The 26,570-nt window shown below is 47.0% G+C and overlaps 1 protein-coding gene across 7 annotated transcripts in view; it reads left to right on the plus strand.

Moving 5' to 3' along the window:
* Window positions 1–20,442, plus strand: part of ARHGAP32 (Rho GTPase activating protein 32) — a 258,382-nt gene extending 237,940 nt beyond the window's left edge. For all 7 annotated transcript variants that reach the window (XM_075034899.1, XM_075034902.1, XM_075034900.1 and 4 more), the window contains 10 exons: window positions 191–335; window positions 1,063–1,145; window positions 3,618–3,725; window positions 4,999–5,144; window positions 7,374–7,575; window positions 8,361–8,506; window positions 9,504–9,578; window positions 10,158–11,015; window positions 11,670–12,580; window positions 13,539–20,442. In XM_075034899.1, the coding sequence (XP_074891000.1) occupies window positions 191–335; window positions 1,063–1,145; window positions 3,618–3,725; window positions 4,999–5,144; window positions 7,374–7,575; window positions 8,361–8,506; window positions 9,504–9,578; window positions 10,158–11,015; window positions 11,670–12,580; window positions 13,539–15,794 (4,930 nt within the window). In that variant the 3' untranslated portion in view covers window positions 15,795–20,442. The remainder of the gene's footprint in view (window positions 1–190; window positions 336–1,062; window positions 1,146–3,617; window positions 3,726–4,998; window positions 5,145–7,373; window positions 7,576–8,360; window positions 8,507–9,503; window positions 9,579–10,157; window positions 11,016–11,669; window positions 12,581–13,538) is intronic.
* The last annotated feature ends 6,128 nt before the right edge of the window (window positions 20,443–26,570 follow it).

Below are 26,570 nucleotides of genomic sequence, written 5' to 3' on the forward strand. Positions count from 1 at the left end.
GGGGGTGTCTCATTTTTGGAAAAATGCACTCTAGCAGCACCACAACCATGGGTCATGTGGCTTTGGTGACTATTTTTTTTTTCCTACAAATCAGGAAACCCTTGCTTTTCTCGACTGTCATTTGCGCTGGGTTTTATTTTCATTCCTCCTTTTCAAACCCCTTTGCCCATTTTTCTGTTCTCATTTCCAGCCACGAGTTTGACTCCGAGCAGATTCCTGACTTGACAAAGGATATTTACATCCAAGACATTCACTGCGTGGGCTCCCTCTGCAAACTGTACTTCCGCGAACTCCCGAACCCTCTGCTGACCTATCAACTCTACGAGAAGTTCTCGGTGAGTACAAGGCAATGCCTTTCACTTTCCACTTCAGCGTGACTTCGTCTACGCAGGTGGAACAGAGAAATACTGAAAAGGAGCCAGCAGCAAGCTGAATCTGTCTTCCACACACCTTTTTTTTTGTCTTACTTCTGCTTAAGCTGGTGTTTTTAGAGAGATCAGAAGCACCTATCTCCAAAATTACCGGCCTAACGCCAATCGGGTTTGTGCTGCCCGCACACCAGATTCCCACTGCTGGTGACATTCTGCCGTTTCAAAAGTGCAGCGGTGCCCCAGGTTTGAGGTCCCTTTTCTGTTTGCCCTGGAGGCTTACTCATGCGTGCCTTTGTCCCCCGTGCCGCACCATATTGATTCCACTTTCGGGGCCTCAGTAGAAGGTTACTCGGGACACTAACAATGCTTTGCAAGAATTCCCCTATCGTTTGCCATTCCCCAGTGATTCCTCGAACAGGAGCGGGGTTAGAAGCAAATGCTACTTGGAGCTGAACGCCCTCTGCAAGGAATTGCTCTGTACAGTTCAGCTATAAAGTGGCCCAGATCTTGATCTACTTGGCCTTTCTCACATTATCTTTGTGCCGGTCTGTCCCCAAGAGACAGACGCCTCTCCAAAGGTAGAGCAGAGCAACAAAATCTTGAGGAACAGTACTATCGGCCAGGTGGTTCAGGATGCTGTGGCAGGTATCTAGTCTTATTGGCAGCTAAACCCCTTTCTGCCTTCTTCCAGGACGCTGTTTCTGCTGCTACAGATGAAGAACGGTTGGTTAAAATCCATGATGTCATCCAACAGCTGCCCCCTCCTCACTACAGGTCAGTGCAGCCTTTACTCTGGTTATAGCTCGGTGTTTTATTATTGCTAGCATTTCAGGAGCGAACGATTCCAGTTCTCCCTCTCAAGATAGCCGCACTGTGCCTCTGTGTATTAAAATGGTTTATGGTGATATAAAGTTGATTTATATTTTAATTAGCTCATTACCAGACAAACACTATACACTTCGCATAGTCTTGTTTGACTTCCTTGGAAACGACGTATGAGAGAGAGGTGAATACCAGCTTATGTCAGAATTGGCTGCTATCACCAAGGAAATAGTTTTATTGCAGAGTGGGGGCAGGGAGGTACAATACCAGCTCTAGGAATGACAATTAAAAAAAGGTGAAATGTAGCCAAAAAATTGGTTCAGGCCTTCAGTTTAATTTGGTCAAATGTATTTTGTCTCCAGTTCTGCGCACCCCGCCCCCAGCAGTAATAGTAACTAGCAAATTATAACAATGCTCTAGTAGAATAACTAATTATAATAATATATTCAAACTAATTGGTGATACATGGTAATGAGTCTTGACTAAGTATAACAACACATTAATGGTCTTTAGTATTAAAAATCAGGGCAGGGTACGGTAAAAAGGCATCAGACAAAGTATGGTGATTGGTATTAATAACTAAGTATTGTATGTTAATGATTCTTTAAATAAATAGTATTAATAACTAACTAATTATTGTAATGATGTACGGTAAGTAGTCTTCACCAATTATGTATCGTAATTGGTATAAATAGCTAATTACAGTGTATGTTGAAAGTTATTTAAATATCAATAACTATTGTAATTAGCTGGACCAATTGTGATGCTGGGTCCTGAATGGTTTAGATGACCATTGATAGAGTATGCAGATGGCTATTGATCTCTAATTGTAATACTTTATCATCATTGTCAATTAGTATGTTAATTTGCAGAACCAGTTATGATTCTGTACCCCGAGTGGTATAGATGGCCAGTTGCAATGCATGAAGATAATTATTTGGATATTGATAGCTATTTATAAAAATTTGTGCTAATAAATATTTAACTTTTAATTATTGCAATGTCTGGTGATTAGCTGGACAATTATAATTATAGTATAGGTTATTTGAATATCAATAACTCATTATATGGTCATTAATCTTAACCGTTATAATTAGTTAACTAATGTGCTATAAGCTATAAAGGTGTGCTACTTGCTATTTAAATAACAGTAACTAGGGTAATAGCTTGTACTTTGTAATATTTTACTTATGTTAATTAAGGAGGCAGGCCTTCTCCTCTTAAGAGGCCCTTCTCCAAACTAAACTAATCTCCTTCATCTCCTTTTCTTTGGTGCATTCCCCCTTTTCCCTAAAATGACTCTTATTTTATGGGGTGAACACACTAGTAGAACTTGGAGATCCTGATGCCTGGGGGGGGGGCCTTAGTCTTAGACCAGAGAGGGTGGCCCAGGGGCCACGTGGATGGAAAATGATGTAGACAGACAGGGCTGCTGCTCTCCTCCTTCGCTGAGGTTTGCTTGAAAAAGATAAAAACCACTTTATTTTTCTGCTACTCTGCGATGAGAAGTTCTATGCAGGTAACTAACTGGCCTTTGGCAGCGCAAGCCAGAACTGACCATTTTGTTTCCAGCCAGAAACAGCCCTGTTCACTTCAGGCCTTGTGCATTTGTGGAATTTTGAGCCCCAGCCCCCCCTACTCTGCTCCCCCACCAAGAAAAGGGTACGCACTGAGAGAGACACACCAGCCAGGGCTGCTGCCAAGCAACAGCACTGAGGAGGATACATCAGCATTTTCATTACCACCTTGTGCTCCCTCCTGGGTACACAGCAGTGTTTAACACAAAAATCTTTTTTTTTTTTTTTTTTTTTTTTTTATGTGAACAGAAGCCTGACATTTAACCTTGTGTCTTGTATACCTATAAAAAAACCTGTAGCCAGTAATTTCGTAAGTAGAACTCGGATACAATTTGCTGGTTTTCAATATCCTGGGGTGTCTAAAGAAATATTCTCCCCCCTTACCAGGATTACCGTTCTCCATCCTACCCCACCCCTATCTAATGAGCACTGCAGCGCTGTCCCATACAGTGCATTTCTGTCACACAGTGTTACAGGAAAGCAGCCAAGCGGTGAAGTTCCAGGGCACTCTGCTTCTGGATCCTGCTGTGCTGGTAGCATTTCGATTACCCCTGTCCTTCTCTGTGTTTGCTGGATCCAGCCCTTGGACTGAGGGCAGATGCTTTGGCCATCTTTTCACTGAGCCTGGACAAATCAGGAGAGACTCCCCTCAGCTCCCCCCCCCCCCCGTGTAATTATTTGCTAAAGATAGCTTTGAGCATCAGTCTTAGCATACATAGTTCAACATTTTCTTCTGTTAGCTGTCAAACCAGAAAAAAAAAAAAAAAAAGAACTGAGGTTTGTTTTGTAAATTGCAGCGTGACTTTGCTCATTGGTGCTGAACATTTGCCCATCTCCTGTTTTCCAGGACACTGGAGTTCCTAATGAGACACTTAGCTCGTCTAGCTGATTACTGCTCCATCACAAATATGCACACTAAGAACTTAGCAATCGTCTGGGCTCCAAACCTCCTAAGGTACTCTTTTTTTGTTTCCCATTTCAATACAAGATAAGTTAAGTTTTTTATAAATATAAAAAAAACCAGACAGATACCTGTTCTCCAGAAAAATCATTACTTTTGACAGTTGAGAAAAAGATTTTCCTTTCTTCCATCCAATGTGCTCTTCTCCTCCTGTAAAATTTCTAATAGGAAGTTATTTTAAGCAGGGGTTTGAGACCAGCTGGCATGCTCCTGAACTAGTGATGTAAAATAGCCCCCTGCTGTTGTCAGTGGGAGCACCTGGCCAGAGAGAACACCCCAGTATTATTCTGTCTCGCTGCAGTGCAGTTCCACTGACTGCAGTTCAGTAGTGGCAAGGAAGGATTCCCTCCACCCCTCTTTCCTAGGTGATAATTTCCCCTCTTCTGGTTAGATGAGACTAGTGTGTCCTTGATCATCCAGGAAAATTTGTTCAGTGGCATCACTGATTTCCCATTGCATAAGTCTCTAGATTCTAATTTGACAGCTTTTGGCTGCAAAAATTCAAACTTGGGGAAATGATCTTGGAAAATCTGTCCCCTAAAATTTGTTTTGAATGTGCGTAATGGGGTAGTTTAATGGTGTAATTTAAAAATTTTGCTTTAAAAGAAAAGAAAGAAGAAAAAAAAAGAAAAAACCACACAAACACCCTGGCCTCTATTGTATTGATTTCTGGACTGCTTTTATTACCATCCTCAGAAATCTGAGTCATAGATTCCCCTGTGTGCAGTTAATGAGGGTAAGCTCTTTCTCCTTTTTGGCAATACACCCACAAGCAGTCAAATGATCTCGTTTGACTTTGCTTTTGTGAATATTGGGGTGCTTGCTGGGCAGGATCAGTTGGAGACATTCCCTGCTAGAGGAAAAAGTCACGTTTAGAAGGCCACAGTGGACTTTGTACAATGCCACCGCATTAAACTGCTGCCATTCACAGTATCTGGAAATAAGCTAACAAAAAGCTCGCCACTTTGCATATGCAGTTCATCAACCTCCATCCAGACCTGCCACCCACTTCTTTTCCTTCTAGACCCTGCATTCCTCTTACCATTTCAATAAGACTCAAACCCAAACCCCAAATCTGCATATAAATCACTAATCATTTGTGTAATGCTTTGATGAGATTTAGCCTCTTAACTGCCCTTAAAGTCTTGTCTGCCTGAGCAACCAGGCACAATAGCTCTCAACACGTGCCAAAGCCTTACCCAAAAGGGGCGCATCTTCCCGTGTTCTTCTGGCTGTCTGTGTTTCATTTAATCTGCCTTTTCTTCAGATCAAAGCAGATAGAGTCTGCCTGCTTCAGTGGAACAGCTGCCTTCATGGAGGTGCGGATCCAGTCAGTAGTTGTGGAATTCATCTTGAACCACGTGGATGTCCTCTTCAGTTCCAAACTCAGCTCAGTCATACGAGATGGAGCAGGTGTGTGTCTTCCTCCACTAGTTTTACCTTGATTAAAACAGGTAGCAGACATTTCATGGGTATCTGAGCCTCCCCTGAGACATTTCAAATGTGTTTTTACTGTAACCTAGAGGACAGATTTCCAGGGTTATGATGTTAGAACCTGCCCAGTATAGCCCGGTTTTAGAAATAGCTGTCAGTACCTTTCTCAGAAGGCAACGATGCTCTACAGCCGTGCACATCTTAATGTTTGGCTGCTACTTTTATGCCCTAGCGCTGAGAAATTGTAAGGGATTGTCCCTCCTTCTTTTTAAAACACTCATCATCGATGCTTCTGCATGCTTATCCATTTGAGCTATCTTACAGTACAACACAATGCGTGATCTGTCTACCCTTATGAGCACCTTGGAACATAGATAGAAATGAACTGATTCAAAGAAAGCTCTCTGTACTCAGTAATGTTGACACTAAGAAACTTAGTCTTGCTCTTAACAGGGAATATTTTGACATCTGCTGTCCTGGTTATTTCTTCTGCATAGTCTGTATGGCTTAATTAGCAGGGCCATCCAGCCACATGGCTCAGTCTGCCTTGGCCCTACAGCTATTGCCCAGTTCTCTGCTCGTGTTGCTGATTTGTGGCTTTAGGATGAGGAATGAACTGCAACGACACATTTGTGGCCAACCCTGGAGCACTCGAAACATCATTCAGCCTTGGAACCTACAAATTCCCTTGAGTAACTGCTAAGACCATTAAGTATACCTGTTCCACTGAAAACAAGCAGAGTTGCACCAGGAGGAAAGTTTACTCTCTCTGTTAGATCAACAAATGTGGATACCACAAGCCATTACTACTCCTAAGCAGCATTAAGTGTGTACCATCTGCTTTGATAACCCTGCCCTTCCTATGACATGTGCACAGTCAGTGCAGTTACCACCACCTGTGCAGTACAGATAGCTGTTTTTCCAGTGTATTTGCTGCTCCCCACTTTTAAACAAGCCCTACCTACTACTTAGGATAGCTGAGTTGCTCGAAGTCCAGCTTTTGTTCCTGCTGGAAGGCAATTTTAAGTCAATAGGAGCCAGAGGTTAGCTTGGCTGAACAGTAATAGCCCACAGCAGGCTGCACTCTGCCAGGGGAAGATAAGCATGCTAAGAATCCAAGCCAAATGATTATCCAGGCTTAGAATGGACCATGTAAATTCGGCTAATTGTTTAATGACTTGGTCATTCTGCATTCAGTGTGCTTTGACACAAAACTGGCAGGGAGAAGGGTCAGGCTATTTCACAGCCTAGCAGCTAAGCGCAGGAATACTGTGCTACAGCAAGGCAGCATCCTCTCCGGTGCTTCCAAGAGCCGCTGTTTTTGAGCGCGTCTTCTTGCCTGTACCCGCCCCTAAGAGGTGAAAGTGGCATTCCCAAGCCTGCTTTAAGCCATTCCAGGTAAGGCTATTGCAAAGACAGCTGGAAGCCAAACTTCACCCAAGGGCTGTGACGCTGAAGGGATAGTAGTAGGAATGGAACCAACCAGGGTGTTGATGGGATGACATCCGTCCCCCCACACCCCTTAGCTCACACGAGAATAACCATATAAACGCTCGCACAATAAGCAAGGGCAAACGAAAGACAGTTGCTTTTACAACAGGCTCCTTGTGCTCCTCTGTAGCAGTCTCCTCTACGCTGCAAGCTGACTTAACAGATCCTAGCAGCAGGAGGCAACAGCAACTACTTTTACAAAAATTTACATGTTCATCTCCAAAAACAAGCACAAGCTGTAAAAAGGCCAAAGGCAAGACACACAGCTAGATTCTGTGTCCTATGTCCATCTGTACGTTAGTTCGTAGCAACTTCAATTGCGCGTGGCATTTCCTGTTGCACCCAAGAGGTGGAACCTGGGAAGGACCAAAGCCAAGCTTTGTAAGAAGAAAAACTATCATTTTCTTCACAGGCTTTTGCATACAAATGAAGCCTAAGTAAAGTATGTCAGTGAAGGTTTCTAGCCTACCTGCTTCCCTCCGCCTTTTTTTTTTGGTCTTTTTAAAATACACTAAGCCGCTCTCAGTTATGAGAATTTAATTTTTTTTGTCATAAACATACCTCTGACGGAATGGTTACTTTGCCCACATCTTCTAGTGGCTGGGATAACAAAGATTTAGAAAAATACAGCACCTCCCTAGACACACAGACCCCGAGCTTTGATCTCTGTACTGCTGTTTTCTGATTTTCCCTGTTGCCTGTGGTTTTCCCTTACAGGGCACAGTTCTTTATCACGGCCCAAGTCTCTGTTGGTGTCCTCTCCTTCCACAAAGCTGCTCACGCTGGAGGAGGCACAGGCACGGACACAAGCCCAGATCAACTCTCCCATCATGGCAGACAGCAAATACATAGAAGTGGGAGAAGGCCCTGCAGCTTTACAGGGAAAATTCCACACGGTCATAGACTTTCCATCTGAAAGGTAGAGACAAGTTTGCTTTCCAGCATGTGTCATAACTGGGGTTTTTTTATTACAGCAAAAACTTGCCAATATTGACTTATGCCTGTCCTATGTAAAGTATTGTAGCCAGTTTCCACCTGCTTTGGACTCTCTGAGGATTCAGCTTACATCAATTGTCTGGTGGACTTAGTTTAGCCATGTAACTTCTGTGCCACTCCCTCCTTTTTAGCAGGGTTATCATTAAACGTATAAAGCCATGTCGTATGTGATGCATAGAGATGCTTGTACTAGTCATGCATACAGAAACGTAAACAGGGTGAACGCCTGGAAACGTTGGGGTTTTCTAGATTTTGGGACTAAGTGCCTGTAACAAATCCCGGTTCCCCTTGAAGTGCAACAGTTGGACAGATTGATGACACTAAATATGGCAGTGGGAGGAGGCGAATGTGATTTTACAGCATGAGAGAGAGATGCTTTTGAATACCTTTTATGGCTGCACAGTTCCTCAGAGAACTGGTGCATCTGCCAGCTAATTGAAAGCCATCCCTTAGCTGCTGTTCTGCACATGTATGGAGCTTTTGCTCACCTGCATTGCACCCGCTTTGCGTAGTTTGGTGGAATTTACCCAGCAAGACTTTAGGGCTGGGCTGTAAGAATGAAAACATCCTCAGCTATTTTTTAAAAGAGACCAAGTTTCTAAGCTTTGTTTCAGCAGAAACCAGATAGTGCTAATAACCAACAACCAGCAGCAGGAACTAAACGCAGCTTCCCCCTCCAACACAATTTGCTCTATTTTCTCACTCCAGAAAAAGACCGCCCAGCAAGATGAAGAAATCGCCAGTTGGCAGTTGGCGTTCCTTCTTCAACCTGGGAAAATCATCATCTGTGTCCAAACGCAAACTACAGCGCAATCCCAGTGAGCCCTCAGAAATGAAAGCCATAGCCCTGGCAGGTAAGGGTGCAAATCCAGCTTCCAAAAAACTGGGGTTTTCAGCAATGCCGATTTCATGTTTACAGTGTGCTTTTATCTCCTTCTAGCGTTCAAGCCGTGCATAACACCTTCAGTTAACTGCTGTCTTTCCTAAATGGATCTCGCGTTAGCTCAAGAGCCAAACCTGCTAGAGCACCCGCCTCTTAACGCTTCTCTCAGAGTAGCTTTTGAAAGACACCGCTCTAATAAGTCTCAGAATAATTTCTTCTGACACTCTTACTGTAAAATAAGAATACAGTTCTGGCTCCCTTTGCTGCTCTCAAAAGACACACAATTTAACTACGTAAAGACACTTTGCCACAAACACATTCACCCCGAATGCTGTACCACTGTAACTAGAGAAGGCATCCAGCAACCTTTTGTAGCCACATCCACTGTATGTGGACTGAAGTCTCGGCTCTTTCCATGTATAGTTTACTGTCTCTTTCCAAATTTAAAAACAGCAACAACATGTTTTTGCGGTAAAACACACCACAAATCCCTAAACGCGGGCCAGTGAGGCCTTTTATCCCGTCTTCTCCCTGGTGCCATTTTCAAAGACATTATATGAACGTCCTTTAAGACTGTCTCCTTGGAGCACTGAAGTCATGCCTGTTCAGTGCTCATAAAACAAGTTGTGTAAGTGTTACTTTGTTCCCCATTTTTAAGGGGTTTTAATTGGTTGGCTCCTGCCAGCAAACATCACAGGTAAATCCAGGCAGAATCTGTAGCAGGATGATGTGGGGAGTCGTTCCCCAGCCTGTCATCTGCAGCAGTTACCAATTTGGTAGGTTACATTTCCCCAGTCTGTAAAATGGCTGTCAGAAATTGATTCACTCTCTTGTGAGAGAACTTTTACTCTCAGGACAGTGGTACCATTGCTAGATACCCATTTGTGTGTTTCCTGCCACTGTTACATAGCTAAATATAAACCACTTTTACAATTCAGCTTTTCACTGTCCCGGTTGCATTTCCCTAGGTGGACGAGGAGACAGTGGGACTCTTCGCTCAGCTAAAAGCGAAGAATCGCTTACCTCTCTGCATGCTGTTGATGGTAAGACAAAACAGTACCTGTGCTTTTCATGTGTGTGGATTAAAAAAGGCAGTTTGACATTACTGACTGCAGATATTCAACAGGGCAGATTTTCCACCCCTCCAGTAAAAGCTGGACTTGCTAATTAACAAAGCAGCTTACTGCTGCCCAAAACAGATGGGTATCACAGAGAAATGCTCATCAGGTCTTTATCTTCCTTCTAAGGTAAAAAAAGCAAACCTCTTGGTTTTGTATAGCCAGTACCACTAACATTCATTCCTTGCCCTCTCCCCTTTCTATTCTAAGGTGGAAAAGACGGCATTGGGAAGGAAAATGCTTTCTCAGAAAGCCTGAAGTGTAGCACACACTTAAACTAGTTCTGCTTTTGCACATAGCTTAGATCAAACCTGACAACTGCTGTAAAAGAGTTTGAGCAAACGTAATAGACAGTTACTGCTAGCTACATTACTTTTGTGTTTAGAGTTCACCAGGTGAGTGTCTTGCACGCTGCCTTAAGACTACTTTAAAAACGACACCGAACCATCGCCTCCTAGACAGTGAGATTTTGGCACTAACCCATACATATCTACTCATTCCTAGGTGAATCTAAACTGTTTCGACCCAGAAGACCTAGGTCCAGCAGTGACGCATTGTCTGCTTCCTTCAATGGAGAGCTCTTAGGAAACATGAATCGCTGCAATTCTTACGACAACCTTCCCCACGACAACGACAGCGATGGGGACGAGGGGCTCATCCACGTTCCTGCCCTGATTTCTCCTCGATCTGCTGAAGACGTTGACCTGAGCCCACCAGATATCGGAGTCGCTAGCCTGGATTTTGACCCAATGTCTTTTCAGTGCAGCCCACCCCAAGCAGAGTCTGAGTGCCTGGATAGCAGTACCTCCCTGCTGGAGTCAGTCGGCATAAATAAGGAGAAGCCAAGCCTAGTAAAGAAGGATTTAGAATCAGGCAGCCAGTCCCAGACACCAGGCAGTGCCACGAGCTCTGAGCCAGTCTCCCCTTTCCAAGAGAAGATGAGCCCCTTCTTTACTCTGGACCTGAGCCCAACCGAAGAGAAGGCCTGCAAACCCCATGCCTTTTCACCCAAGATGGGGCGAAAGCCCATCAAATCTCCACCGCTGACTACATCAGAACCCGTCTCCTTCACACTGCCCAGCCGCGTGTCAGAAGCGACTGGAGGAGTGCCCATCACATCCAGAAACTCCTCTGCTTCCAGCTGGAGCAAAGGGATTGGCATCACTGAAATCACAAACAGGTCCCCAACCCAGATGTCCTTGCCCCTGAAAAACAGTGAAACAGGAGCAGGGGAAGGAACCCACCAAGAGCTACAGCATGGCCAGCTAGTGGCTGCTGGCAAACCCGAGTTGCCAGAAGAAGGGGAGAGACCAATGTCAAGCAGTCAGAATAAGACTGTACCCACTGGACACACACAGCCAGGTACAGTGCATTTTCCTCCATTCTTTCTTTAAGTTCCAAAGGGGACCTGCTCTCAAAAACATCCTCCTCTGCGTGCCTTTTAGGAGAGGGGATTGCCCGTCAGTTCTGATCACAAGTGTCTTGCAGGGCTGTGCAGATCAGTAAGGTCTTAACCTTTGCTTTCTCCCTACATCACACAAATCTCAGATAATTTTCCATAATACTTTGTATACCACTTTTTTTTCCCCCCATCCTGTCATACGTGAAAATCTATAGCATGTCCTTCTAAATCATTTCAGCCAACAGGCCATCTAAGACTTTTCTTTTTTAAATTAAAAATCTGCCAACACTTGAAGAAGGGACCTTTTCGCCTAAAACCTTATGATCAAAATTGTGTAAGGGTATCTCTTTCTCTGCTACCTACTTCCTACCTCTCTAGAAATGCAAGAGGAGCCTTTAGACAATCTCTTGTGTTTTTTCCTTTTTGTGATGAACTGCTGTGCTATTGAACAGCGTTTGCATGTGAGACAGAAGATAGAGTGTTTCACATCAGAAGGAACTGCCACTGTGAAAGCGTGGAAAGCATCTATTTTTTTATAATAGTCATTAAGGTTAGGTCACTCTCCTTATTGGGTAACATAAAATCACTCTCTCTCTCAATTTTCCCCCCATTAGGAGCAGTTGCCCTCGACTCCCCCCAGGATCCTGTTCCCGTCAGTTCTGTGTCTCTTATCCCTCCTCCTCCTCCGAAAAATGCAGCGCGCATGCTAGCCCTAGCGTTAGCCGAGTCTGCACAGCAAGCATCTGCTCAGTCTCAGAAAAGGCCAGGAGATGCTCATTCTGAAAGCACAAATTACGGAGAGACTGAAGCTGGCACAGCTCTAGAAAAGCTCCATCTCTCTGCTGGTGCTCCAGACAAGCTCCACCTGTACACTGGTCTGCCCGAGAACCGACTTCATTTCCAGACTGGTGCACCAGTAGAGCAGGATTTCCAAGGTAGCAGCACACCCGGGGAGCAGAACCACCCACCAGGTGCACCTGGAAACCGGGACCCCCCATCTCTCCACACTGGCATGCCTGGGGACATGCCTGATAGCAGAGATGCGGAGCAGGAGCAGTCCAGCTTCCATCCCGGTAAACCGGGGGACAAAGATCACTTCCCCTCCCATGCTGGAGACTGGGAGCACACACACCACCATACTCCACCTGCACTGCCTGACTGGGAACCACCCACAACAGACTTGTCTGTAGATAAGCCCCATCTCCGCGCATGCGTGTCTGGGGACAAGCACCACATTCCTATCTGCACGGCTGACGACAAACTTCAGTCTCCTCCTGTTGTAACTGCCGGGGAGAAAAGCAACCCCCTGGCTTCAATGCCGTATTTAACCACCATCCAGACAACAGCAGCTGAGCCTAACCGCGGGCCAGCAGGTCCGGCCACGACTCAGGCAGACGTCACCGTTACAGCTGCGCAGCGCACGCTCACAGCCAGCCAGCCAGCCCCCTCGCAGAGGCAGGATCACCAGTCGGCAACGGGACAAGTGCCAGCGGCCTCCGCAAAACCATCGAGTAGTTCCAATCAGGTACGTGGGCGCGTCCCTCAGCCTTGCGCGCGCTTGAAAGCGCAGTGTCCGCACGCAGCTAACCTGTAATTGTAGGAGGCTGAGCTTCGGGAGAGTCGGTCTAAATCCAAATGGCAAGAGGCAGGGGATGCACGGGTTACTGGAAGCTACGTGTGTACGACACAGATGCGGCCTTACCGGAAAGCAGCACAGAATTTCCTAACACAAGGGAACATCCCGATGGAGCTGCTCTCCTTGGTTTTAAGGAGGCGGGGGGGGGGGGGGGGGGTGTAGAAAAAAAAAAGTACCTGCTGGGGTGACTGATACAGGGAACGCTAGCTTAGAAGCACTCAAACAAGTAAGAATTTTGCACCTTCTCTTCACCGAGGCTGACAGTATCCTCTTCCAACATCCTCTTTAACAAAGCAGGTCAGATTGCTGGTGTGAGTTAGACATGGAAGCATTCACTCAGAAACTCAAACTGCCTGCTGCCCATGAAGCATGCGTGCCTGCAGCCTGTCTTAAGCACCATACCCACATTTAAGGAAGGGATTTCTGCTGTATTACACTACTTGATCTGCTCACCAGGGCGTGAGGAGTTTATATCCAGGTACATTTTCATTAAGACCAGTACGTTTATAAGCCAGACCACCTAACAAAAACACTGTGGCAACCGTGTAAAAGTTTTAACCTGTTGCTATAAAGGGACAGCCACGTCCTCCCCTTTCTCTAGTTTGACATTTGCAGAGAGCACCATTTGCGTCCTGAAATCTCCCAGAGACATCACGCTGCCCTTGCTGAGAAAGGGAAGCTAGGCATCTCCTCTCCTACAGCAAGCAGCACTAGCTCTCCACAGCAAACAAACCAGGGACAGGAAAAACTTAAATTGAACTAAGCCGTATGAGCATCTGTGATATTTTAACTACAGAACAGGGAGGAAATTGCTTGCCTCTAACTGCTACTGGTTTCTTCCCTATAGGTTTGGGGTGCAACCGCACCCGAAAAGCCACCTGAGCCTGCTCCTGTTTTTGTCTCAGAAAGCAGTTCTACCACCCGCTGCTCCTCTTCTGTGCCCACAGGCCACCAGAGCCATTCAGAAAAGCCTCGGGAGACTACGAGGGCTCCCCCACTGCACCTGCGGTCCGAGTCCGTCCCTACTCACTCCTCCTATGGCTTTACACCCCCCGTCCCACCCGTGAGAACGCTGGAGAGCAAAATTGCTGCCGCCATGCACTCGAACAACACGGACACCATCAACAACTCCAATTATCACACCTTCCTGTCTTCCTCCATGCTGGCTTCCTCGGTGGAGGAAGCCCTGCTGCCGCCACCACCACCGCCGCCCCCACCCAAGCACGCTTCCCTGCAGTCTGTGTACGTGCCGCATCCCAAGCCAGAGAGCATCCCCGAGCCCTCCGGGCCAGACGGCTACCTGCACCACAAGCTGGCTTCCATCCATCAGTACAGGCCTGAGAGCGTTCCTCCTCACGTCTCCTACCACAGCAAGCCTGACCAGCACCAAGCCTACCCTCCTCGGTCAGAGACGCCCACTTCTGCGGGCACTCGCTACAACACCTACACGACCCAGGGGAAGAGCACCTCGGCTCTCCACTCCAAGCCTCGCAGCCGGACAGAGTTCGTGTCCTCCGTGAGCCCAACGGGCCTGCGTAACGCCAGCTATGCTGACGACACTCCACCCTACCCCACTATCCGAAGGGTTCAGTCGCTGCACGTCCCCACCCCTGCTGCCTCTGCTATCCGCTCCGTTCCCATTTCACGGACCGAGGTACCTCCGGATGACGAGCCAGTGTACTGCCCGCGGCCCCTCTATCAGTACAAGCCATATCAGCCCCACTCCGACTACCACGTAACTCAGCTGCAGCCTTACTTCGAGAACGGGCGGGTACATTACCGGTACAGTCCTTATTCCAGCTCTTCTGGATCCTCTTATTACACCACCGCTGACGGGAGCCTTTACGACCTGGACCCCTACAGCACCGTGCGGGTCAGACCTTTCCACCCCCTCCCCGGCCGAGACTTTGCGTCGTATGCCTCCCGGCTGCAAAGCAAGGGCCTGTACCGCTATCCCAGCTTGTCTGCCTACCCGCGGGGTGGCCTCATCAGCCACCTAGCAGGCAAAGAGCACAGCTTCATCAGCAGAGACGTGCCTCCTGCCCCGGACATCAAGCACATGTACATGTCGTGGGACCTCGAGGACATGGAGAAGTACCGCATGCAGTCCATTCGCCGGGAGAGCCGCACGCGCCAGAAAGTGAAAGGGCCAGTGATGTCCCAGTACGATAACGTGGCCCCACTGCTGCAGGAGGAACTGGGAGGGCTGGACGTGATTCACTTGCGCAGCAAATCAGATCCTGGGAAAACTGGCCTCCTCACGGTGGCAGAAGGGAAGGAGGGGAGGTACCCGGCCAAAGCAGCTACGCCCGAGGGGGACGAACGTTACTACATGCAGCACCCCGAGACAGAGCTGGACAGAGCCCACTACCACGGCGCCTACGGGAACGGGCAGTCGGAGAAGCCGTCCCTTCCCCAGAAGCAGAGCAGCGTCCGGAATAGGAAGCTGCACGAGCCGGGCTGCAACACAAACGAACACAGGACGCACTTGCAGCAGGAAGCCAGCCACAGGCAGCCTTCCGAATCCAAAAACGGGCCCCCTTATCCCGACTACAGGCCCAAAGGTGGCCCGGAGCCCTCCGAGCCCCTCGGTTACCAGCACTCGGGCAGCAAGTACATCCCGGCGAACCAGGAGACCCTGAGACTGAACCACAAGGAGGTGAGGTTGGCAGAGGACAGGCCGGATTTGGAGAGGTCTCGAGCCAGGCCCACCACATCCATGGAGAAACACTCCAGAGACTGCTATAAAGACGAGGAGCACGCCGCCTCTCCCATGGCACCACCGCCCAAGCCCGAACGGAGCCACAGCCTCAGAATGCAGCACCCCGAAAGCATGGAGAGGGACTCTGCCCTCCTCTACCCATACCAAACCCTTGGGAAACGCCAAAGCACTATGACTGTGGTGTCCCAGTATGATAATTTGGAGGATTACCATACCATGCCTCAGCACCAAAGAGGGGGCTATGTTGGAGGAGGGGGGTTTGTGCCCCCCAGTTTTACCCACGTGCACAGTAGAACTTACGCCACGGCCCTTGGCCAGGGAGCCTTCCTCCCGACGGAGCTGTGTTTGCAGAGGCCTGAAACAGAGGTCCACGTCGAGTGAGCTGGTGCGGGGGGAAGGAGGGATAGAGTCTAAGCAGCCTCTGCTGGACAGCGGACTGTTTTATTTTTTCAGTGATGGAAAAAAAAACCCAACCCTGCCCCGATGAGCAAAGCAAACCCACCTTCAGCCCCACCCCTACAAGCCCACCACTCACTGTTTTTATGTAGTAGAGATATAGCTTTTTCATGTAGTTTTGAGACAACTGGAACGATAGGGCAGGCTGTTTGGCACGCAGTTGTTGCCAGAGAGGCCAGGAAGAGCTGAAAGAGATGCTGTTGGGGCAGGGGGCGGGAAGGAAGAGTTTTTCCTTCCCCAGATTTGACATTGGCAGTTACCACCGCTTCCTCGCCACGCCTCCGTGGTCCTGTGCATGACGGACTGTGCATGCAGCTGTTCTCCCTGTGAGCCCTGTGTGTAGTAAGTTGCCCTTCCCACTGCTAGCTTCCAAGAAAGGGTCTCTGACGTGCCTCGGAAGAACCACTGTTCTGCCCCCTCTGAGGTTACGCAGCAAGAGCGGGCTAAAAGCTGGGCAGGGGGGAAAGACTTCCCAAGTATTTTCTTCTTGATGAATGCCGAGGTCCTGCCTCTCCCTTGGAAATTACTGCTTAGGCTTAGTGGATCCACTTCAACTGCTTTGAAGTGGGTGGGAGCCTGTTTTGACTTCGAGCCTGTGGAATAGGCTCTGAAGCAAGTTCAAAATACAACACACTTCTTAAATTGCTTGCTTAACAAGCTGCTTCTGACTACAAGAAATCAAATTACTTTAAATTTCTCCATTATAAAGCAGAGGCCAGCTATGGAAGCCAAGTAGGGCAGGTTTGCATTTCTCATACCAAAACAAATAAAACACAAAAATACACCAAACCATACACACACAGTTGAGAACAGCACACCCATTTCATGCCAATACCTCTTTACTGCTAGGCTATCTACAGTCCAGATGATTCAATACCACATTGTGGCTGGCCAGACAGTATCATCTCTCTACAAAAAAAAAATACTATAAAAATAATTTTTAAAAAATCATCTCTATAGCATTATGTCCAGTTTGTAAATTGGAGCCCAACTTATCAGCTGGGAATAACTGTGTAAGTGCCGAGTTATCTGCATGACCAGCTATTTGCCCTGGGCCAGATCCTGCAGCTCTTAGATCAGGGAATGCTCCTATTGACCTTAAACTGAAGGTCTACAGGACACGGCTTTCTGTAACCTTTAAGTTCTGTATTGGCAAGGGGATCCCTGTGAAGTTGTGGCACATACAGAGTAGTTACGTGCCGTCTGTGCGCTGTGAGATAGTATTGCCTCCCGCATCGCAAGCGTAGCTCATACCAGTAGTCAGTTAGCAATAGGGACAGAAGGCCAGTGCACTCTATAACACTAATAACATTGTCCTAGGTATTTAAAAGCTTTCTGTATTGTAAAAGAAGCCGGGCAGCATCTCGCATGCAGCCCCTCAGACTTCTTCCCAGGACTCGCTACAACCCCACCTTATAAATAAAGCACATTCATTTCGTCAGACGGGGCTTGCAAGCAATACTTGAGATTTATGAGTTTTTAAATGTTCACTGATAAATTCCAAGGCCATTCCTGTTCCGTGTGGTTGAAGAACTTCTCTACCTGTTTTAAATCTCCAATGTTTTATTAAAAACCTGGAGGTCCTGCAGTTAGCACACAGCTGTGAAAGTTAAAGGGACCTTAGATGGTTTTTTGAACAAGAGTTTCATGGCTATGTTGGGGCTTTTAAGTCATATGGAAAACTTGCTTCTAGTAGCTAACTCGTCTTTAGCTGTTTGCTTCTTCTAATCTTGTAGCCTTGTCTGGGGCTGTTTCAGTAACACTTCCTTATGGTCCTCTTTTACTGTGCAACAGTGTTGTTTCAAACATTTTGTTTAGAAGAGTTGTTCTTACATGTTACGGAAATAAATCTGGCAGTCATAAAAAAAGAGAGAAAAAAAGCAGTACTGTGATCCAGGTTACCACAATCTCCTTGTGAGTAATTACCAGGTAGAGGGGTTGGTTTTTTTGTGAGGGAATGCTTTTTGTAATGTTTTCTTCTAAGGAAAACTAACAGGAAAAAAATTACATAAAAGAAAGGGGCCATTAGGTGAGCCACCCTGTCTACATTGCTAGCTAACTCCCTAGGAAAGGCTGACCTGTCCAGATTCCTCGGTGCAAGCTCGCCAAGGGAGTCCAGTTTAAGTATGTGCTCTCTCACTAGAGGCGTGTAACGCGTTAGGACTGGTACCAGTCCTCAACCATTGTAGCACAGTCTCCCCACAGCTGCCAGTTACCTGCCAAGGTCTCCAGTTGAAGCAGGGACAACGTGTTTGGTTCAGGCTATTTGGGATTCAGGTAATGAGAGCTGTAGGTCAAACCTCTCTCTCCATGAAAGCCTTAACTCCCCACTCCTGCCCCCCGCAGCAACTCTCCTAACCTCCATTTTGGCCTTATGTTAACCAGGACTATCCTTCTACTATGAGGGGGCCGAACCCAGCCCCCACTAATTGCGAACGCCTCTCTGGATTTTCCTGCTCAAAGCCACTGTCTCCCTCTAGAGATCAAGTGCCATCCCTGGACAACTTCTGTTCCTTACAGTCTTGTGCTACTACTGCCTGAGCCTGGGCTCTTCAGCTCACTGCATTGTACGAAGTGCCAGGTGCTAAGCGCCCTCTCGTCCCATGGGAAACAAAAGCTTTCAGCACCTTTCAAAAAGAGCTTCTAGAAGTGCACACCCATACACCCAGGTGGCTGCTACAAACAGCCTTCCTCTTGAGAATGAGAAGGTCTCCGTTACAAAAAGACACACAGCAGAAAGCTTAATACCCAGCGTCCTCCCACCCCTCTGCACACAGCCACATCAGCGTGTACTTCAAGGGCTGGAAGCTCTCAGAGAACCCAAACTAACTTCTGTACACCAGTGTTGAGCCACAAGTACAAAAAAAAAATAACCAACCAACAAACCCCACCAAGGTTAAGGCACCAGCTTTTCCCAGACAACACCACAGATGAGCACCTTTCTTTTGGTGTTGCTGCTGCCCATAGCTTGAACATCTAGTACGGTTCAGCAGTCATCCCCACATCCACGCCACGCAAAGCCATATAGTGAACTATGCAGTTCTGCTCTTGCACTGTGGTTAATCTGATGGTCCTTAGAAAGAGTTCTACATCCTGATTAATTGATTCACAATAAAGTCAAAACATCCAGCTGTATCTTTCCAGAAATCGTAGCTGAGATTAAAAAAGGCATTGTGCATCAGAGCAAGGAGGGGAGGTTACACCAGATGTCTAAGTAAGGTGGGTGATGTGGAGGTAAGTTGGTTCTTAGTTCAGTTCTTAGCGTCCTAGCAGAGAAATGGGAGAGACCGAGGGGACAGCAATGCAAATAATACTCTATTGCGAGTCTAGTTCTGCTCAGATTAAGGAATTTATTGCCTAACCGTATCTCCAGCAAGATGACAAGCAGCTATGTTCTTAAATAATCCCCTTATACTTGCCACAAGCTATCTGCATCTTGAATTGCCACTTCCTAAGTTTTCAGCTGAGTTTCTCCCTAGTGCATGCAAGAGCTAGGGTCCAATGGCATACTCCAATTCTGGATTTTCACCTCTGCTTTGGAGTGGAACGTGCAACCCGTAGGAGACCTTCCCTGGCAAAGGGGGAGTGCAGACATTAGGTCCATAATGAGGACCTAGCCCCTACAAAGTCTTAAGTAAAGCATTAATTTCTGATTTTTAAAGAGTCTTATCAGGTGAAATCTATATGCATATATGACAGAACACCCACAACTTTGTGCCTATGTCTTTCCAGAGATCCTCATTTTATGCTCATCGTTTGAGGGGGGGTCAGTAAGGATTGCACAGTGGTAGTAAGTTGCTACACAAAACCAAAACCAACTTGAAAAACATACTGTTCCTCTGTAACCTCAGAAAGGGACAGAACCTCATGTGTACTCTGCCATTCATCAGTACGTTGACAGGGCATTGACTGAAGTGATGTGTTACGTGTTAGGAAATCTGGATGAGAAATTGTTCTACTTAACTTTTGTTAAAGGCGGCTTAGGCATGCAACTCTTTTCCCAGAGCCTCGTGCTACAGATACCCAATGTTGAAAGGCATGGTCTGGTTTGAACAGACGTACAACATAATACCTTTGTGTGCAGAGTCTTGCCTCGTCCAGTCGGGGGGGGGAGGGTGGGGGGAGAAAAGGGTTGTTTTGCAGTTCATTTTCCTGCTGTAGAAGACTTGATTTTTCTTTCCCTGAGCCGCATGAGAGAAACATCCCAGAAAGTCTTGGGTTACCTTTGGAGTTCCCTTCACTTTAATTTATATAGTGTCTTTTTTTGTGAACTGGTGTAAAATGTATATGCCGACAAGCTCATGTATTTTTATGTAAATATTTTTTGTGGTTTCCCCACTTGCCCTTCTCTGTAAATATTTAGAATTCTCATATTCTTCTCACCTTGTATGATGCAGATGTGGTTTTGTTTCTGTTTTTTATTTGTACTGTAATGCAACAATCCAGACTGAGGTGTCTTGTGGTATTAAACAAAAGCAACAGTCCCACTGAGCTCACACTCAGATGTACAACTTGACAGCATTAATCAAGCCAGGTTAAAAACTATTCCGTTGTGTTTGTGTGTATTTTTGCCTCTGCCTCATTAATTAACAGTATATTTAAAAACAAAAAAGCCAAACACAGGAAAAGCCAGTTTAGAGCCTTGCTTTGGAGGGGTGCTGGCAGGAGGTGACTTTGTATTCATATGCCAAGGCTATTGCAGAATTGCTCACCTTAAGCCCGTGCCACTGCTTATCTGTTCAGTTACACGTGTGGCCATGACTGCTTCGTAACAGAAAATAAACTAGCCTGGGCTTTTTTTTGTCTCCCTTTCTTCTCAACCAGCATGACAGCGCAAGGAGAAATAGCTTGGCACTGGCACAGAAGGCACAGGGCAGATGAAGTTAGGACTAACAGATGGCACAGGCCACCTTGGCCCTCAGAGCTAGCTGGGAGGGATTCTAGGCACCACAGTTAATATCGTTCATAGTTAATTAATAGCAAAAATGATGATTAAAGGAAGCTAGTTTTATACTTTTTTTTTTTTAACATTGTAAGAAGGACTTCTAGTAGTCTTTTCATCCAGTAAATGTTACGCTCTGTAGCACTGCTACCAGTAATAAAACCAACTTAATACTCCTCTCCTTGGAGGACGAGCCAACCCTCGCTCTCCACACTGAGCCTGTAGGACACAGTCTGCCATGGGGTTATTGCTACCGTGTACATCCATCCGTCAGGCCCAGAAGCCTTTTGTGTGAGTATAGCAGGGCTGCCGGGTATTAAGGCTTGCGTTCGATCTATCTTTTGAACTCTTTGCCTCACCCACTCCCAAATCCTCACTTTACAATCCAGATCTACTTGTGTTACTATGCATTCAGCCTCTCCAGCTAAACACTCGTGTCCTTAGAAGAAAGGTCCCACCAGCAAGCCGAGCAACCCACCCCTTCTCCGTTCTTTCACATCTGCTTGGCACCACGCTGTTCCAGAGCAATACGGGCAGCTCGGGGGGACCTTGCAAAGGCTGCAAACCAGGTACCCGTGCTACCTTTCAGTATGAGCCATACCTCTCCACTGCAGAGATGCACTAAAAGCGGCAAGCTTTTCCCCTTCTGAGCACCATCAGAAACACTGTTGTCACACCCAGACTATGAAAAGAATTGGACAGGCTTTCACACACCTCCATAGGATCCCCCCCATGCTCACTCTCCATCCCCGCTCATATGTGCCTGATGAAGTATCTGTTGATGCCACTAACACTGAAGTTGTATTCTGCCTTTAGCCTCAAGGACAACTAGGATGACTTGGCAAACAAAAATCTCAATTCCTGAAGTCCAGATTTTCTGCACAGTATGTTAATTATCAAAAGGACAAGTGTCAATGATGAAATATATCCCCAAAGACTCAGGTTTGGTGGGTAAGGGAATAGCAGAGATCTGAACCCATTGCCTGAAGGAGCATCCCCCAAAACTGATGTACCACCTCCCCAACTTGGTTTGGCATAAAATGCTTCAAAAGCAGTGCTGTGTCTTCCCAGCCAACAAGGGCATTTCCTTTAATAACACTCTCAAGATCACAGAGAGCACAGAAGTTATCAGCTGGCTGTTCTACCACACATCAAAGGAGAACTCTCTGTGTACAAGCAATGCTGAGACCATTTCTCAATTGTACACGCTTATTTCTCCTCCCACCACTTTAAGAAAAAAAAAAAAAGGAAAAAGATTACAACACTCAAGTCTTCTCTGCCAGCCTGTCCTGAGTAGCACCCTTGTGGCTGAGATTTATGTACAGAGCAGACTGGGGAGAGGGGAGAAGGACAGATTTAAACTTTAGAGGGTGTCTAAGGACTGATGAAACCCTAGGCATAAAATGGATTTTTCTGAACAAGTGCTTCCACCAGGTAGCGCTGTTAAACCACATTTGCCTCTAAAAGCCAACTTTGTAGACCATTTAAAAGGATTATGTTCCATTCTAGTAGTTTCTGTTCAGGTTTCCAACTCCTGCTAGGGGTGGATTTTTTTGTTTTGGGTTTTGGTTTTTTTTTTCATTTTAAAAAAGTTATATCGAGTACTCTGTGCTCCTGCAGCACGCATACAGTCTCCTAAGGAGTTCTGCTTGTCTCCCTAAAGCAACACCAGCATGCAGGTGTCACACGGAGTGCCCAGCTGAGAAGGCTGACTTATCAGTAATGCTGAAGCATCCAAACTGAAAAGCAAACTGCAGACCTAGGCAGATTACTGCTGCTTTTCAAAGAAGTTATCAGCTGTTCAAGGACTCCATCCCTAGAGGAACATTACAGTATGTTTGCTTCAACACTAGAAAAGTCATCCAGAAGCAGCAACCGATACTGGAAAAGCCAGGAAGATACAATGCTGCTCAGTCCCTCCCTTGTCTTCCTCCGGTCGGCAAGGATGCCCTGCTAAGATTAATTATCAGACTACGCACCTAGAAGACCCCCCAGCCACAAGCACCGAGTCCAGCATCTGTCAGAGCAAAGCTTACGCAAACACAAGAGTCTCGAGCCACACATGCACAGTGACCGCAGTGCACGGGGTGCGACTCGTCGAACCTTACTTCCCAGAACAGGACTGGGCACCAGCCCGGATTTAGCTTCTCACCTTCACGTTAATCAGGAGCTGAGCATCTGCTCCAGGCAGACTCCTTCCCCCTGGGTCCAAGCAGGGCAGCAGGACAGCTGATATCTTTCTGCGCCCATGAAGGGACCTGCAGGCAGGCAGCCCTCCAAATGGGGAGGCTTCTGGTGCCCCTCTCCAGCAGGACTTGACAGAAGTTTGGCAGAGTGGTACGAGAACGAGGGAGGGATGCGGGGGGGTCACACGAACCCCCTAGATTAGCATTCCCGGTGCAAAAGCAGCACTTGGTGCAAGAACAGCCTGCCATCACCTCAAACAACAGGCTGTCACAGGTGGCAAAGCATCCTGCCTGTTGCCTGGGTCACAGCCCAGGAAAGCCAGACCGGCCACTTCTAAGCGAGCATTTGTGACCTGGGGGCCAAGAGCAACCACCAAAACACGGGGAGGGGGGGAAACAATCTTGTCTGCTCCTCTCATCCTCCTGGGGACAGCAGGAACAAGCTCCCTGCTCCAATACTGTCCAGCCCTCTCTCACTCCTCCTTCCCCACACCTCCTGTGGGAAGAACAGAGAGGGCACGGTCCTGCCCCTTAGCTTTATCTGTGCAAAAGCTTTGAGCCGCTCTGCATCAGGAACTGTCGCAACAACGCTCACCTACCCCTCTGCAATCACTTCATCTCCCTTTCCTGAAGGGGTTTTTTTCTGTCCTGTCAGTTGGGTGCACCCATGCAGTGGGACAAAGCCCTCAGGTCAATTCAGGGGCACCAAAGGATACCATTTAAAACAAGGTTCTTCGGCGTGCAGCACAGCTCTTGATTCCGAGTTATAATTTCGTGTAGCGTAGGCTTTTCACACGGCAGATCCATGCCTTTGGCATGGTGAGACACAAAGATGCACATTGCCCAGCATCTATTGGTTGAGTCGCCACTGGATCTCAACAGATTGAGCAGTCAGGGAGGAACGGGAATCAGGAACGCAAAGAGTTCTGCCTTTATCCTGAAGAGGTGGGATGCCCTCAAGAAACCTTGCCAGGGAACGCTCACTGCCTGCTTAAACATGGTCTGCAGGCTCCAGCAGTGCTGCTGAGCACACACGGTATCGCTGCAGTTCTGCAGTCAGGCAGCTGTAACTTTTGTCCTATGGTGTGAGCTCACTACACCCCCACCCCATCTCTTAAGTCATTAATTCTACAGGCTACAGAGCAAAGTGAAGATGCAACCTGCAGAAAGCATCCATTATTAAATACGGAACGGGCTGTCCTATAGCAAGAAGGGGAAGGCTTGAGGCAATGCACAGTGAAATTAAAATTGCCTCAACTCTGTCACGAGCATCTTGATCCTTCAAGTTCAAAGCCCCTGATCCCTCCTTGCCCCAGTGGGCCAAAGTAAATCCTCATCCTCCAGACAGACACCCTTGATTTCAGACATTACGTCTGCACTTTATGGTTCAAATCGGCAGTCAAGGCAGGCTCTCTTACAGCGTCTGCCTTATCACCTGCCTGGAAAGGTCTCGCTGCCCAGCACAGGCCTCCTCCAGACTCTTCGCAGAACTGGTGTCCAATCTGTCTTGCCTTTACGTCTCTCACCGCGACTTCCCTGCCTGCGAGTGCTCAAAGTTACGAGGCCTCTGCCAGCAACACCGCAACCTCAGCTCGTAGTTCAAGGAGGTCACTGTACTACAAAGGGACAAGAGTTCTCCCCAGCTTGTGACCGGAGAAGCCCATCAAGCACCAGATTCACACAAGAGACCCCTGCTTTGCCCTGTAACGCCCCAGCATTTCTCTCGGACATTTACACAGCACCACACCGCAGCTCCCTTCTGTTCTGCAGCAGCCTGCAGGTCCCGGAGCAGGAGGAGGGAAAACCTTCCTGACCCGTCAGGGCCCCTCATACGCAAACACTCCCATGGTAGCGGGCCCAACAAATTCCCTATTGTGCCACCTAGTGCCTCCCCAGCATCACAGAAGAAACTTCACTGGTCTGATTAATGGGGGACAAGGGGAAGAGAAAGATTAATCTCCCCAAAAGCACAGCATCCTGTTACAGCTTGACCGAATTTATTAATCGCGGACAGATATAGCCAGTGAGGCCGCCACCTTTCTGGCCAAAGAAAACTTGCCCTGTTAAATATCAAAGGCAAAAGGAAAGAATAAGATCCTCGTACAAAAGGGCAGTTAACCCTAGTGGCAATTGTACATTTAGAAAGATGCAAGGCTTGTAGAAAGCGTGACAGGTTAGAAAGGGGACGCAGGTTGCGCAAAGGGCAAGGGGAAGGTTTTCAAATAAAAATGTATTCATCCATTTTTTAAAGAGCTAAGATGCTGGAGGAGAATCTTTGACTCTAGCAAGTGCTGGAACCTTATGCATTATTCAAACTGCATGAACGTTTGAAGACCGGAGTCCTGGAAACCTTCAATGAGAACAAGTCACCTAGCACATTCCCAGAGAGGAAGCGTGGGTGATCTGTGTCATCCCAACGGAGGCGGCGGCTGCAATAGTTTCGTGGCTTCTATCTATGCTCTGTACCTCAGCAGCACACAGCAGCCCCGGTTCCTCTCGACTCCTAAACTACACAGAAAATCCCAGCGAGATGCACTCAGGATACATCTAGGGAGAAGCCGTTCCGGACTCACAACTGTCAAACATAACTCAGAGAAAACTAATACACAGAAATGCAGTAGTAAACAGAAACACAGAAGAACTAAGTGCAATTAGAAGGGTAATGCAGCAAGCCCACAACAGACGTGCAAGTAGAAAAAACAAGTCTCCTCTCCTCCAAATCACCACTCACCCTCTAGGGCAGACAATCTCATCAATAGTAATATTCTAGGAGAATCTCATTCTGCTGCACTTCACATTATAAATTCAAACACAAGAATTAAAAAAAAGTGCCAGACAGGGCCAGGTTTTCAGGCAGGCAGGCAGCCAGCAGAAATACATACACAGACCAGGCCTTGCTTCTGAGCATGGGAGGACATCTCCCTTGCCCCTCTCCCTTCTATCAATCGATGCTTGCCTTTCACAAGTTTTGTTCCCTTTATTAGCATCTTTTATTTTTCCTCCAATTTCCTCTAGTTGCTTTTTTGAAGGGGATCTTAATCACCTCGCTTAAAGGATTTTTGTTTGTTTGTTTGTTTCACACCTTTAGTTTCTTTTCTCTGAATCCAATTCAAGCTCTGCAAGCCTTTCTCCCTTTATCTAGCCCCAAAAGCATGGCAACTGGAACATGACCTGTCTCATCTTGTACTGCAAAAGACAGGGATGCTGAGGAAGGATGGCTGCACAAGATAGATATGTGAATGCATCCCACCATAAACGTGAATAGCACTCTGTGCTGGCCATTAATGTTTCACCAACGCAGAGAAAGTGGAAGTTTGTTGATGATAATAAAGTATAATGCAACAACTTCCCAACTAATGCTTGCCGAGTAGTACAGTCGAGTACAGAAGGTACATTAACATGCTACAGAGCAGTCACCATTTTCTGCAATAAAGCGAGAGAAGCTGGTCTAAACTTTCCTCACATTTCCCCAATGTGAAAGACTCTTTTGGAAAAGAAAACAATGTTAAAGAAGGAGCACTTTCTAAAGTGGAAAATACTTTCCTCAATCAGCAACACAACTTCAAAAGCAAA

The sequence above is a fragment of the Buteo buteo genome, chromosome 9 (assembly GCF_964188355.1).
Source record: "Buteo buteo chromosome 9, bButBut1.hap1.1, whole genome shotgun sequence".
Lineage (NCBI taxonomy): Eukaryota > Metazoa > Chordata > Aves > Accipitriformes > Accipitridae > Buteo > Buteo buteo.